General features: G+C 56.4%; 2 protein-coding genes across 15 annotated transcripts in view; one reads left to right on the top strand and one right to left on the bottom strand.

The window, feature by feature from the left end:
* The window catches only part of KIAA0319L (KIAA0319 like), a 97275-nt gene extending 93845 nt beyond the window's left edge, over positions 1 to 3430 (bottom strand). For 3 of the 6 annotated variants that reach the window (XR_015155721.1, XM_086378858.1, XM_086378826.1), the window contains exons 1-2: positions 2965 to 3173; positions 160 to 326 (exon numbers count right to left, since the gene is read on the bottom strand). Coding sequence is in view for 2 of the 6 variants with exons in the window: in XM_086378826.1 (XP_086234952.1) it covers positions 160 to 298 (139 nt within the window). In the remaining 4 variants the exon portion in view is untranslated. Of the gene's footprint in view, positions 1 to 159; positions 327 to 2964; positions 3174 to 3297 lie in introns of those variants that run through there. The other 3 variants (XR_015155722.1, XM_086378837.1, XM_086378866.1) reach the window with 2 other exon arrangements.
* Positions 3431 to 3528: 98 nt separating this feature from the next.
* On the top strand, positions 3529 to 12347 carry NCDN (neurochondrin). Of its 9 annotated transcripts, none has more exons than XM_086378890.1 (8): positions 3529 to 3632; positions 3890 to 3957; positions 4802 to 4972; positions 6072 to 7040; positions 8086 to 8327; positions 8871 to 9095; positions 9474 to 9616; positions 10826 to 12347. In XM_086378890.1, the coding sequence occupies exons 2-8, from the start codon at positions 3925 to 3927 to the stop codon at positions 11260 to 11262; spliced, it is 2220 nt and encodes a 739-aa protein (XP_086235016.1). In that variant the 5' UTR covers positions 3529 to 3632; positions 3890 to 3924; the 3' UTR covers positions 11263 to 12347. The 9 variants fall into 9 exon arrangements, with proteins under 9 accessions (XP_086235016.1, XP_086235037.1, XP_086235059.1 ...); XM_086378911.1 differs by having other exon boundaries at positions 4832 to 4972; XM_086378933.1 differs by having other exon boundaries at positions 3529 to 4707; positions 4832 to 4972.
* Positions 12348 to 13586: the final 1239 nt, after the last annotated feature.

The following is a 13586-nucleotide window of genomic DNA, read 5'->3' on the forward strand; positions in this document are numbered from 1 at the left end:
AACAGACAAACAAATAAACACAACAAACTAAGTGTTCACCAAAAGGGTGACCATTTCTATCAATTACCTCTTCTGGCTCTTACTAGTCTTTAAAATGAACTGACAGACTCACACAAAATACCCTTTTTAAAAAATCTTAAATATTAAAGAAAATGGTACCTGTTGGCAACCACAGAGCACTGAAGCAGAAGCAAAAATAAAACAGGTACAAGCTTTTCAACTGCTTCACAGACGTCTGCCAACAAAATCTTGATAAAAGCCAAGAAGCACGGCTTGGCTTGATTCCCAGCTTCTCCATGGCCTTCCAGACAGGCAGAACCAGTCCACTAGAAAGACAGAAAAAGAAGAAATTATATGCCAAGTAATTAATAATTGATTCCTCGAAATGCAGAGTGCTAGACAGTGTGACAGATCAGGGAGAAGAGAAATTTCAAGTTTGTCTTTCACTGTTCATACCTGTCTATAAATCTCAAACTTGAGCTTTGACATAGCCTATAATTATCAGGATAAAAACATAGCAAGGGATACGAAATGAATCCACTGTAAAGCTGAAACACTTTATATTCCATTATTTTCGAATCTAACAGTTAATCATCTATGTGGAAGAGTGGAAAGTGCACCCGACTGAAAAAAAAGATCTGAGTTTCAGTTCTAGCTCTGCTAACAGCTCTGTGACTTTATCCAAATACTGTTTTTTTTAATCTATGAAAAGAAGAGTTTGGAGCACCACAGGTAAACTGATCTGAAGGTTTTTCTAGCTATGTTTTTAGAAAGCTTTAATATGATTGTCATTAGGTAGGGCATGCATTCTCCAGTTTGCTATTGTCCCCACCACTCTTATCTTTAAAATCTATCCAGTTTATACTTTGATGTCACCTCCAGGATCCTTAGAATCATTAGCAATTCCTGACTTATATTCATATATCCACTCAACAAGTATTTACACAACCCCTATTTTGTACTAGGCATCCAGAATCTAAGGGTTGAATGACAGGTCCCTTTTAGAAGAAAAAAATGACTTTCTATCAGTTTCTTCTTACACAACTTCCCTATATTGTATAAATTATTATATAAATGTTGGCAGCATTATGAGGGTTGACTGAGTTCTGAAGAAGCAATTCAAAAATCTTCTGTACTAAATATGCACCTGTCATCCACATCTAGAAAATGGCACAGACTGACAACCCCCAACCCTAGCCCAGCACTGTCTGGGTTGGATATCAATATCAGGAAACAAACACACACAGAGAACTGCAAAACTAAGGTACAGCCCACCCAAGAAAAAGTTTTCACTGAGCCTTAAGCATCTGAAGGTCTTCCTCTTTCTCATTCACTTCCATCCATTCCTATTTCTAGTGGTTGTCATTGTATGTTAGGGAGCAGGGGACAGAAAGGTGTGCAGGCCAGACACATGCTCAAGGGATTATGAAGTGGAGCCTAAGTTAGAAAGTATATCCAGCAACTTAGCCTCCCAAGACGGAAAGAGTGAATGTGCATGTGAGTGCGTGCGTATCAATCTTACCCAACACATAACTGCCTACCACAAAAGGATTTTAAATTCAAGGTGACTCAACACCTGTCATCAATAGCGTGGCAGGTGGGCGATAGAAGCATAAAAGAAATGAATAGGTTTTGAAAATGGGAATAATAAACACCACCAGATTGGCAAGCTGATTAGAAGGGCAAGGTCTCCCAAACAGTGCAGGAGACAGAGGCGGTTATTTTCTTGTGAACTCCCAGTCTTCCCTCTGAAACCTACAATTGCTTAAGGGCACAAATCACTGCTAGGGTCCAGTCAAAGCCTGCTGACCAGAGGCAGGAACAACAACACAACACCAAGATCTAAATGGCTTGTTACAGAATCAAAGGGAAACAGCCCAGGGAGAGAACACACACCCCCACAATACTTGACAAATGAAAATCTAGAAAAGCAAGCAAGAGTTCTGGCATTTAGGGCGTTACAAGTACACCCGAAATAAAAGCACTCTCTGTTGCAGCAGCTGTTCAGACAGAGCAGGGGGTAATGTTTACTTAATACTTCAGGTTGATGGGGGATGTATCATAGTTCAGTCTGTCAGCTACATACGTGGAACTCCATTTATGTACCCAGCGATAAGATGTTTGAACAACGACAGAGCACGTCTGAAACAGCCTATTCAGCTAGTATGAGTAATCAAGAATAAAGCTCTTAAAAAAAAAAGTCTCGGATATTTGGGAAAGTTACAGAACAGACTGCCATGAATAGCTTTGCTTATATTTGCAGACATTGTTTCCCAAATAGCTGGAAAAATGAACAGATTGTTCTGGGAGGTCGTCCTTCCAACTCGTTCCCTAGCTTCCAGTCTGTTAATCAGACCAGAAAGCACAAGAAGAGTCAGTTAATACTCTTCACTAATTGCATCTGTCGTCAATTGGGCACAAGCACTGTGAGGTGAACGGAAGCAAAGCTTTCCTGGAATCTCGCCCGCGGTCTTTTCTCTCAACTTCCTTCATTTCACCTTTGTACTCACTGCAACCACTACAGGACCCCTCTGGGGGGCATAATTATCAGTGTCCTGAATAAGGCAGGTTTCGCAACATAAGGTGCAAGTAGTGCTCAGCCCCGCCCCCGCCATTCAGCATCAACGTGCTGTCTTGGTGGGGAGAACACACACCAGAGACAGTAACTAGGGGCGAGGAAGGAAGGAGACCAGCAGCGTCTCGGGGCCGGTCGGTGTGTCTGTCTGTCAGGGGATGGAGGGAACAGCAGGACCAGGCTCGGGCCCCCCCAAAAATGGGCTCAGCCTGGGACTCCAGCTCGGCACCTGCAAAGCCAGAAGCAGCTGGATGACCTAGCCGGGCCAGGAGCGCCACCTCCGGGTCCCAACACCCGGCCAGCGCACCCCCAGAAATAGCCCGTCCCGCTCGCCCCTCCCATGGGCTCGTGGTCCTCGGCCCGGCAGCCAGCCGCCCCCGGCCACCTACCGGGGCTCAGGGCCACACAGCGGGGCCCCGGCTCTCGGCGGCCTCCGCCTCCTCCCGGTCCATGGGGTCGAGGCCCCAACCTCCGCTCCCCTCACCCGGAGGAGGAGGAAAAGGAAGAAGCGAATGCGGGCTCCCCACTCGGACAGCTCGCTCTCGCCTCAGCTGCCCTGGACCGCGACGACGGCCGGAAACGCCGCCCCCTCCCACCTGCCGGTCTCAACCCGGAAACACACTCTCCATGCTAAACAAGCCCTCCTGGCCCCCCCGGAAGCTCAATTCTAGCCGCGAGCCCGCGTGGGAGGAGGGGCAGTGCTGGAGGGCAGAACTACGCACGAGCGAAGGAACCTGGGTCCCCAGGCTGTCGCCTCCCGCTCTCCAGAAGCGGTCTGCACCTTCGCCCGCCCTGCGCGAGCCCCAGGCCGCAGACTCGGGCAATACCCACAAGCAAGATGGCGGCAGCGGCAGCACCCCCTACGGCTTAGCGCCCAGCCGTGCCATTGGCTGGAGCCTGGAGTGAGGCCGCCGCAGATTGGTCGAGAGCGCTGCGGGGGTGGGGGTGGAGCTGCAGCAGCCCGGAGCCTGGAGTGGGCTACGCGGCGTGAGCAGCGGCCCCAGGCTCCCGGAGCATCGCGCTCGGAGAAGACTTCGCCGCTCGGGGCCGCAGCCTGGTGAGCTCAGCCCCCTTCAGGCCCTCCCCTCCATCCCAGCCGGGGCCGCTCCGAACCGGCGCGGATCGATGCCGACACACCCCGGGGACCCTATCGCGACATCACCGTGCCCTGTCGAGACTCCATTTTGTCACAGCCCTTCTCAACATATAGCTATATCTTTTTAAAAAAAAAAATTTGCCCTGTCATCTTTGGGGGCTGTCCCATGTCGTGGTATTGCCGTGATCTCTCCGTGACATCACCGCGCCATCGTGAAGTGTGATCTCATCGCCGCCCTGTCGTGACTTCATCAATGTCGTGTTGTGACCTGGCTGCGGCGGGACAGGTGGTGACCGCCAGAAACCCTCCTCCCCTTCTCATCTCCCCATCTCAGCGGCCCCGCTTCGATTATCCGGCTTTTGGATTATCCGTTGTCCTGGGAGCTACCCGGGACCCCTTCTTGCTTCTCCAGCCCCTGCAGGCATCCACAGGCTGGTAGCCGGATGGGGAGGGTGAGGAGAGGGAGCGCAAGGGGTTAATTCTGCTGCTGCTGCTGCTGCTGCTGCTGCTGCTGCTTCTGCTGCTGCAGCTTCTGCCCGAGGGAGGGAAAGGAGAGGAGGCACAGAGCCTGCGGGGGCGACTGAGAGCCCTGGCTGTAGGGGTGGCGTCCCCAGAGGGGCCTCTGAGCCTTCCCTGGGTCAGCGCCCTGCGCCCTCACTTCTACTGAAGCTTGTGTCCTGTGTCTTCTAAAGAAGGGAGGGGAAAGGAAACCTAGCATGCCCTTTTCCCTCATGTCAGCCTGAGTCCGGATAATCGAACTTCACCATGTACGTTTCCATTCCTCCCTGTCCGTCCTCACCACTCCTTGTACGCCTGGTGGAGGGAAGCAAAACCTGGCCTTTGGTGCCAGGGGCAGCGGAGCAGTGGGGCCAGCCCTTTCCCGCCCCCAGGAGACTGTTGAGGAGAGCTGTCCAACTGAGCAGCAGGATGCGTGGTCCTTCTCTCCCACTTTTTGGAGGTGACCTTGGACCCGGGTCCCTTCCTCATCCCTAAGGACTTGAGGGTCCAGCCCCTTAAAGGGGCTCCCCCACGGGAGGTCAGTCCTGAGGAGTCCATCCCTCCTGATCCTCCTCCCTCTGTGCTAATCCCTCCCTCCCTCCTCCACTCCCACCCCCACCCCTCCTCTGCAGAGGGATGCTCAGTCCCTCTTGTGTTCACAGTTGGGCAAGGCGGGCATCATGGCCTCGGATTGCGAGCCAGCTCTGAACCAGGCAGAAAGCCGAAACCCCACCCTGGAGCGCTACCTGGGAGCCCTCCGTGAGGCCAAGAATGACAGCGAGCAGTTTGCAGCCCTGCTGCTAGTAAGGAACTGACTGACAGCTGGGAGGTGGGAAGGGCTGGGTGGTTGGGCCCTCTAGGAATGGGGTCAACAAGTCCCCAGGGATATATAGGTGCCGCTGGTAAACCTGGAGGCACCAAAGAAGGTCCAAGGCACCTACCTGTGGACTCATTTTTGCTCCCGCTGCATATGGGAGCAAAGAGGGAAATAAGGGTGAATAAAGCTTGTGGCTCTTAGAAGCCTTGGAGGAGGCTGCCTGGGTCTGCTCTTTGGGGCGTCCCAGAGCATATGGGAGCTGACTCATAGGGTAATAGCAGCAGGTAGTAACTAGTGCAGAATACTTGATGGCTGGGGATGCATGTTCTGGAGGTGGAGAGTCGCAGGACTGAAAGTGACTGGGAAAGGGTCCCTGGGGATGGCCAGAATGGGTATGTAGGTTGAGGATGAAGGAGCTGGTTTGGGGCTCAGCCCTATTGGAAGAACCCAGGCTGGGGACAGCAGAACAGGAGCTGCAGTGCTGGGAAGGGGGGGCTGGTGTGTGGGGGGGTGAAGGGAGGAGGGAGTACAGCCTGCTTGTTTGCCATGGCAACAGGGAGACGGCTCCGGAGTCAAGGGCTCACACTGCAGCAGAGGAGGTGTTTAGGTGAAATGTAAGGGGAAATGTTTTGACAGGCAGAGCGGCGAGACACAGGAGCCATTTCCTCTGAGAAGGTGGCGGGAATGGATGAGAGACTTCTCGAGGGAGTGATTAGAGAGGGACCCCAAGTCCTTGGAGAATTTTAAACACTTGAGTTCCAACCTCTTGCAACTCAGATGTTGGGCCTCTAGCTCAGACATCAAGAACTTTCCAGCTAACGGGGTCACGACATGACAGAAAGAACAGTTGAGGAGGACTGGACCTTCCTTCTGCAGGGTTCCTAGAGGAGGGATCCCAGAGGCCACACTTGTCTGCCTCAGGGGAGAAGCAAGGAGCTGGATAAGGTGATCTCTGGGAGGCTTCCTGACCCCAGAGTGAGTCCTGTTACATAACCTAGTCCTGCTGATGGTCCACCCCCAGAGTGCAGGGCAGAGTCTTTGCCAGCCCTTCCTTCCATCCTGCTGATCACACATACTTCCCTCAGGTGACCAAGGCAGTCAAAGCAGGTGACATCGATGCCAAAACTCGGCGGCGGATCTTTGATGCCGTCGGTTTCACCTTCCCCAATCGACTCCTGACCACCAAGGAGGCGCCGGATGGCTGCCCCGACCACGTTCTCCGGGCCCTGGGCGTGGCCCTGCTGGCCTGCTTCTGCAGTGACCCTGAACTAGCCGCTCATCCCCAGGTCCTGAACAAGATCCCCATCCTTAGCACCTTCCTCACAGCCCGGGGGGACCCTGACGATGCTGCCCGCCGTTCCATGGTCGATGACACCTACCAGTGCCTGACAGCCGTGGCAGGCACCCCCCGTGGGCCCCGACACCTCATTGCTGGAGGCACCGTGTCTGCCCTGTGTCAGGCGTACCTAGGGCACGGCTACGGCTTTGACCAGGCCCTGGCACTCCTGGTGGGGCTGCTGGCTGCTGCTGAGACACAGTGCTGGAAGGAGGCGGAGCCCGACCTGCTGGCTGTTTTGCGGGGCCTCAGCGAAGATTTCCAGAAAGCCGAGGATGCCAGCAAGTTTGAGCTCTGCCAGCTGCTGCCCCTCTTTCTGCCCCCAACAACCGTGCCCTCTGAGTGCCTCCGGGATCTGCAGGCTGGGCTGGCACGCATCCTGGGCAGCAAGCTGAGCTCCTGGCAGCGCAACCCTGCACTGAAGCTGGCCGCCCGCCTGGCACACGCCTGCGGCTCCGACTGGATCCCAGCGGGCAACTCCGGGAGCAAGTTCCTGGCCCTGCTGGTGAACCTGGCATGCGTGGAGGTGCGGCTGGCACTGGAAGAGACGGGCACAGAGGTGAAAGAGGATGTGGTGACCGCCTGCTACGCCCTCATGGAGCTGGGCATCCAGGAATGCACCCGCTGTGAGCAGTCGCTGCTTAAGGAGCCTCAGAAGGTGCAGCTTGTGAGCATCATGAAGGAGGCCATCGGGGCTGTCATCCACTACCTGCAGCAGGTCAGGGCGGGGGCGGGGGGAGGGGCATGGAGGGGGAGGGGGGCTTGTGCAGCGGGGAGCCAGAGCAAGGGAGAGAGCGAAGTGAAACCTCGGCCCTGGGTGTACAGCTGATCCTGCAGCACTCCAGGGAGTAGTGTGTGGCGAGCCTCCCTCTCCCTCCTCCCTCCTTCCCTCCCTGAGCCTCCACACAAGCACCACACCACACACCATATGTGCACTCACATCACAGTACACACACGCACACACAACACAGAAGCCTCCCACTCACAACCCTCCCCCCGATCCACACACACTCTAGTGAAGCAGCCTGTCCTGCTCAGGCTGCAGCGTTGTCTTACACACGTACACATACAAACAGGAGCCAGGCTGCCGGTTCCTGACCTCCCTGCCCAACTCCCATTTGATCACCTCCCCCAACACCCCTCCCCGCTCCTGTCCGAGAGTCCAGCTCTCCTGTCCCATGGGGCTTCACTCAGAACTCTGGTCTCTAGTAGCCTGTTCCAGCCACTGAACTCAGCCCCCTGACCTCCCACCTACCACGCCAAGCTCTCTCATGGTCTCATTCTTTCTGACTTAGCCCAAAGCGGGGCTTCTCTCCCACCACTCGCGCCACTGCCACCAGTAGGGATGTTTCCTCAGTAGCCGGGGCCTGGCCTCCCCCCCCATACCTCCCACCTCCACGAGGTATGTGCGATCACCCCTGGTCAGAGCTGGGTGTTGACCGAGAGGGAATGTTTATCTAGCCGTGGACCTGTGGGTGTCCTCGCCTTGAGGTGCTTTAGAGGTTGAGTGCCAGCGAGTGCAGGGCCGTGTCCTCTGGAGTCCAGTTGGCTCAGCAGGCCTGCGCGGGGGGCCTGCTCTGCGCCAGGCCCCTGTTGAGTGAGCGTGTCCCAGCCATGTGCTGGGTTCTGGGCCCGAAGGGCTGGCCTTTGCAGAGCTTGCAGGCCAGAATTTCCTAGTTGTGTTATTCCAGGCCGGCCAGCGTGCTGGCCGGGCAGGGGAGGGTCTCTGGTTCTGCTCCATCTCAGGGCTCCTCTGGTAACAGGTAGGGCCAGAGAAGCAGAAGGAGCCCTTTGTGTTTGCCTCCGTGCGGATCCTGGGTGCCTGGCTGGCCGAGGAGACCTCGTCCCTGCGCAAGGAGGTCTGCCAGCTGCTGCCCTTCCTCGTCCGCTATGCCAAGACCCTCTACGAGGAGGCCGAGGAAGCCAACGACCTTTCCCAGCAGGTGGCCACCCTGGCCATCTCCCCTACCACCCCTGGGCCCACCTGGCCCGGGGACGCGCTCCGGTGAGTTTGTGCTTACGGTCTGTTGAGCCAGAATGTTCTAAAGGAAGGGTTGTGACAGGGACACCTCCTCTCTCCCCAAACTCGGCTGTGCTGGGCTTCCTAACTGGGGCATGGGTTTGGTATTCTTTCTTTTGGGGGAGTAGAGGGGGATTGTTCCCACAGAACACCTGGGCTTCCTAAGTCTTACTTGCCAAGCCCAGATTGTTCTGTAGAGAGAGAACTCCAGCTTATTAAGCACCCGCTGCCTGCAAGGCATTTTATTTCACCCTTTACCAAAACTCGGTCCTCCCAGCACCCCAGGACAGGAGTCTCATCCACGTCTTCAGGGTGAGGAAGCAGACTCCTAGAGGTTAAGGTCACGTGCCCACACTCACAGCCCAGGTTTGAGCCCAGGCCTGTGCAACTCCGAAGTCTGTGTTCTTTCTACAGTGCCTACAAGGACATGTTCTCCTTCTCCCCAACTTCTGTTCCTCTTTGATGGGGTGCCCCCCCGAAGGGAATCCTGGTGCCTTCATCTCACCCCTCACATTTCTGTCCCTCCAGGCTCCTCTTGCCCGGCTGGTGCCACCTGACCGTCGAGGATGGGCCCCGGGAGATCCTGATCAAGGAGGGGGCCCCCTCCCTTCTGTGCAAGTACTTCCTGCAACAGTGGGAACTCACCTCCCCCGGCCACGACACCTCAGTGCTGCCTGACAGCGTGGAGATCGGCCTGCAGACCTGCTGTCACATTTTCCTCAACCTCGTGGTCACTGCACCAGGGCTGATCAAGTGAGGCTGGGGAGGAGGTTGGAGGAAGCAGGGACCCTGCTCAGACTTGCTGCAGTCTTGGTCTCTTCCTCTGCTTCCCTGGGCCCGTGGGTTCCTGTTAACGTTAGAACCAAAGGGCCTTGGAATAGAGAGAGCCACCCCGCACTGGGATCTGGCATGCGTGGAACTCCCCCTGGGCCTGTATGTCCACCTGCTCCGGCCATAACCCAGTCTGTGCTCCCCAGATGCTGCAGAAGGGGGCCCACAGTTAACTGTCCACCATGCTGCCTAATTCCTTGCCAAACCCTGGCCTGGTGAAACTGGGAGCCCAGGTTGCCCCAGGGCTTGGTCTGGGTCCACTCATCCCCTGCCTCCCGTCTTTGCTCCCTTTCTCCCCAGGCGGGATGCCTGCTTCACTTCTCTGATGAACACCCTGATGGCGTCGCTGCCTTCACTGGTTCAGCAGCAGGGGAGGCTGCTTCTGGCTGCCAACGTGGCTACCCTGGGCCTCCTCATGGCCCGGCTCCTGAGCACGTCTCCAGGTAAGCCCCTGGGGACCCAGTCCGAACAGATGGAAGGCCTGGGTGGACGCAGAAGACCAGGCTGTGTTCTGGGCACAAGTCATCATTTTTCTGAAAATGGTTTTACAGAATTTTCCAATCAATCTCTGAAGTGCACCTCCATCCCCCGCCCCGCCCCACCCTTCTTCCCCGAATGATAATAACATCTTCTTCCTTCTATAGACTTTGAAGGCAAGGCCTGGTGGGTGTAAGTACAGGCCAGCTCTCAGGCACAGGCATAAGCACCTGGAACCCCCAGCAGCCCGAGGAATCTGAATTCTGTGTTTTCAAGGTGGAGCCGCCCCCACCCAGGCCCTGAGTCAGAAACACGACTTCTCTCCATTGAGGTTTTTCTCTGCTCAGCGCTTCACCTCCCTCATGACAGGCTTCAGTGCTCTCTCAGCACGTCCCTCCCTCCCCGCCCGCGCCTCACTCTGGCTGTGTGCAGGTTGGGGGGGCATCCGCTCCAGCCCCCTACCAGCCCTCTGTGTCTCCCACTTTGGCCGTGGGTGTCTGCTTGGGTCCCTCTGTCCCCGCCTGTTCCCTGTACCCCATCTGTCAGGTTGGAGGAGCTGCACAGATGCCTGGGAACAGAGTGTAATGAGCCCGTATCCTCAGCAGCCTCTGTTCCCTGTGCGGGGGGATCCCAGTAGGGTGCCTGGCAGCTGGAAGAGGGGCATGTCCCAGTGGATCAGGAGCCCCACCCCACCCTACCTGACCCTCTCGCCCTGAGCTCCCTCAGATCCAGGCTGCGTCTCCACAGCCCCTGAGTAGAGCCCCCAGTGCTGGTTAGCCCGACAGCCTCGGGAGAGCGTCTGCAGTGCAAGGGGCATAGTAGCCCTGCAGGCCAGTGAGCCAAGCCCATGGTCCCCTCTGGCACCTTCTTCTGGCCTAAGAATCAAATTGCCACACCCCCCTCATTGCTGAAGGGCTGGGCCCAGCAGAAGCTCCCATCACCACTCAGACTGTAGCAGGGTCCGACCACGAGGTAGAGTGCCAAGATTATTACATTTCATTCTCATGACAAGGGTTCTAAGATTAGCACCACTGGCCCCATTTTACTCGTGGGAAGAAACCAGACCCAGAAAGTGAATTACCTGAGGTCCCACCAGGACGGGGGGAAGGGCAGGGGGGATCCGGTGAGGCCGCCAGCCCCTCTGGTTCATGCCCCTCTCCCTGCTTGCCTTCCAGCTCTGCAGGGGACGCCCGCATCCCGAGGTTTCTTCGCAGCTGCCATCCTCTTCCTGTCGCAATCCCACGTGGCCCGGGCCACGCCCGGCTCAGAGCAGGCAGTGCTGGCCCTGTCCCCCGACTACGAGGGCGTCTGGGCGGATCTGCAGGAGCTCTGGTTCCTGGGCATGCAGGCCTTCACGGGCTGCGTGCCCCTGCTTCCCTGGCTGGCCCCTGCCGCCCTGCGCTCCCGCTGGCCCCAGGAGCTGCTGCAGCTGCTGGGCAGCGTCAGCCCCAACTCTGTCAAGCCTGAGATGGTGGCTGCCTATCAGGGCGTCCTGGTTGAGCTGGCAAGGGCCAACCGGCTGTGCCGGGAGGCCATGAGGCTGCAGGCCGGGGAGGAGACTGCCAGCCACTACCGCATGGCTGCCCTGGAGCAGTGCCTGGCCGAGCCCTGAGGGGGCATCCACTGGGGACAGACCTGGGGGTGGGCAGCGAGGGAGGAGGGAGGAGGCATCTCCCCTGAAGCCCCCCAGTTAGACCCCCCTCCCCAAACTTCCCCCCCAAACACCCAGCTTTCTGGCTTTTCTGAGGGGTGAGGGCATGGCGCCCACTCTTCAAGTGTAAGGAACTGCGTCACGCCCCCTGGGCCCACTCTGGGGCAGGGATTGACTTGGAAATCAGTGTGGCTGTCCCCGCCAGGTCGGGGGAGGTGGGAGCAGCCCCAAGAGAGGGGGGGCACTAGGTGTCATTTTGCCGGAATGTCTCGCTCCCTCGTAGGAGAGAGGCCCCCAAATGGGACAGGGCTGGCAGGAGCCGGCTGCCTCGGCCCATGCGCCCTGCCGGCCAGGGCGTGGGCTCCCCAAGACCATGGTGCCCCTCTGGCCTCCCAGGTCCACGTCCTTTAAATTGGCCTTTTGGTTCTTGCCCTTGGCCCCCTTGGGCAGAGAGCAGGCTCAGGCCGTTGACATTGCAGTTCTTCCTGTCAACTTCAGTGATCCAGGGTCTGAACTGCCCCAACCTTCCGGGGGAACCTGGGGCAGACAGGCCTGGTGGGGGGGTCAGGAAACCTCCTTCCACGTGAGCTTCCTTGAGGGGACCCAGGAGCCCTTGAGCCCTGGTCTCTAAGCTTTTGTGTTGTGTTGCAGCAGAGTGACAGTGGGGGCTGGGGAGTTATTTATTTTGCCTGTCCTTATCCCTGCTTGGACTCCCGAGCACCTGATCCCTGTCCCCTTGGTGCCATCTGGCCTGGCTGGAGCCAGGAGCCGGAAGGATGCTTTCCCAGAATCCGCATGTTCCCCTAGTGACTGCACCCCATCGCCATCGTGGTGCCTGGCTTCCACTCCCACCCCCGCTGATGATTGCTCTCTGCCGAGAGACGCGACTGGCGGCTCCAGCAGGGACTACCTTTCTTACAAACCCAGGGGACCCCCACCCCAGCCTGACCCCTTGCTTCCCTCTTCCCTCCCCCAGTGCGTTCTGTGATCACCAAGTTCAAAGCTGTGCAATGTGGACACTCAATAAATGTTCATTGGTGACAAAACGGCTCCTGTGTGGTCTGTCCTGCACCTTCTTCCCTCCGGGCCCCAGCAGCTCACGACACACATGCCCTGCTAATCACAGTTCACAAGTGCCCTCTCATTCAGTCCCCCCAAGAATCCAATGAAGCAAGTGTCATCCCGATACTGAAGAAACTGAGGTGCCGGGAGATTTGCTCAAAGTGTTGCAGCCTGTAAGTCCCAGAGCCAAGGCTCCATCCAGGCCATCCAACTTCTCAGCCCGCACCCTTCAATGGCAGAGCAGGTGGCAAACTCATGTTGATGTGGTGAGGCCTGGATGGGTGAGGGGAAACTTGTGTTCTTTTGTCCAAATGAAGTGCTGCCCCTCCAGGCCAGCAGGTTGCTGCCAAGTTAGCTGTCACCTCCTCCAGTGTTTAAAGAGAAGTCAAAAATCTGTTTTTAATGTGAAATCTGATTTTGAATGTTGATATTTTAATTAAATCATCACTACCCCAACAAAACATCTGCAGGCCAAATGTGACTTTCAGGCAGCCAGCTGTTCATTTCCGTTGTATGCCAAGTGAGAAGGGGAAATATCTGAGCGCGTCACTGGGGCCTGGACTGGAGCACCCACTGCCTCCCCAGGCCTGAACCAAAGCTGTAAGGCTGGAGCCAGACCAGTCCCAGGTCCACACTCTACAGACCCTTCTCCCCCTAGGCCCTCAAGCCTACAAGCATTCGTTGAGCATTTTCTAAGTACCTACCTGTGGTTGGCTATGCATAGATAGCAAAATTGATTTATCTATTGGATGTACTCAAAGTTGTGTCCTTGGCATGGAGTCCCTGAAGTCCCTGAAAAGTATGAAGTCAGACCCTGTCCGCCAAGCAGCTTAAAGTCTAGAGGGGAAACAGAGAAGGCAAAGGGCAACTCCTAAAGACTTAGGCAGTTGCTTCTATGAGGGGGTCTGTATAGCGTGGCTGGAATATGAGATCCCCTCAGCCTGGCTGAATCACTCCAGGAAAATTCAGAGGAGCTATCTGTGGCGAGACCTGAGGGGAGAAGGAGCTTGCCAGATGCACAAACAGAAGAATAGGAACTTGGGAACTGCAAGTAGGGGAGTGTGAGGTGCAGAGAGGTGGAAGATGAGGTTGGACCCATGAGCAAGGGCCAGATCTTACAAATTCTGGTGTGCCATGTCTAGGAGCTTAGATGGGAATCATGCTGAGGCTTTAGATTTTTTAGCAGATTGAGTGTGACTCTGTTTGCGTTGTAGAAAGATGAC

This window comes from Bos grunniens, chromosome 3 (assembly GCF_055505025.1).
Source record: "Bos grunniens cultivar Pamir isolate PY7600 chromosome 3, Bosgru_T2T1.0, whole genome shotgun sequence".
In the NCBI taxonomy this organism is placed as follows: domain Eukaryota; kingdom Metazoa; phylum Chordata; class Mammalia; order Artiodactyla; family Bovidae; genus Bos; species Bos grunniens.

Coding starts and splice junctions, on each gene's coding strand:
- NCDN (XM_086378881.1), top strand. CDS start 3,925: ATGTCGTGTTGTGACCTGGCTGCGGCGGGACAG. Junction 4,973..6,071: donor AGTTTGCAGCCCTGCTGCTA/GTAAGGAACTGA, acceptor TACTTCCCTCAG/GTGACCAAGGCAGTCAAAGC. Junction 7,041..8,085: donor TCATCCACTACCTGCAGCAG/GTCAGGGCGGGG, acceptor CTCTGGTAACAG/GTAGGGCCAGAGAAGCAGAA.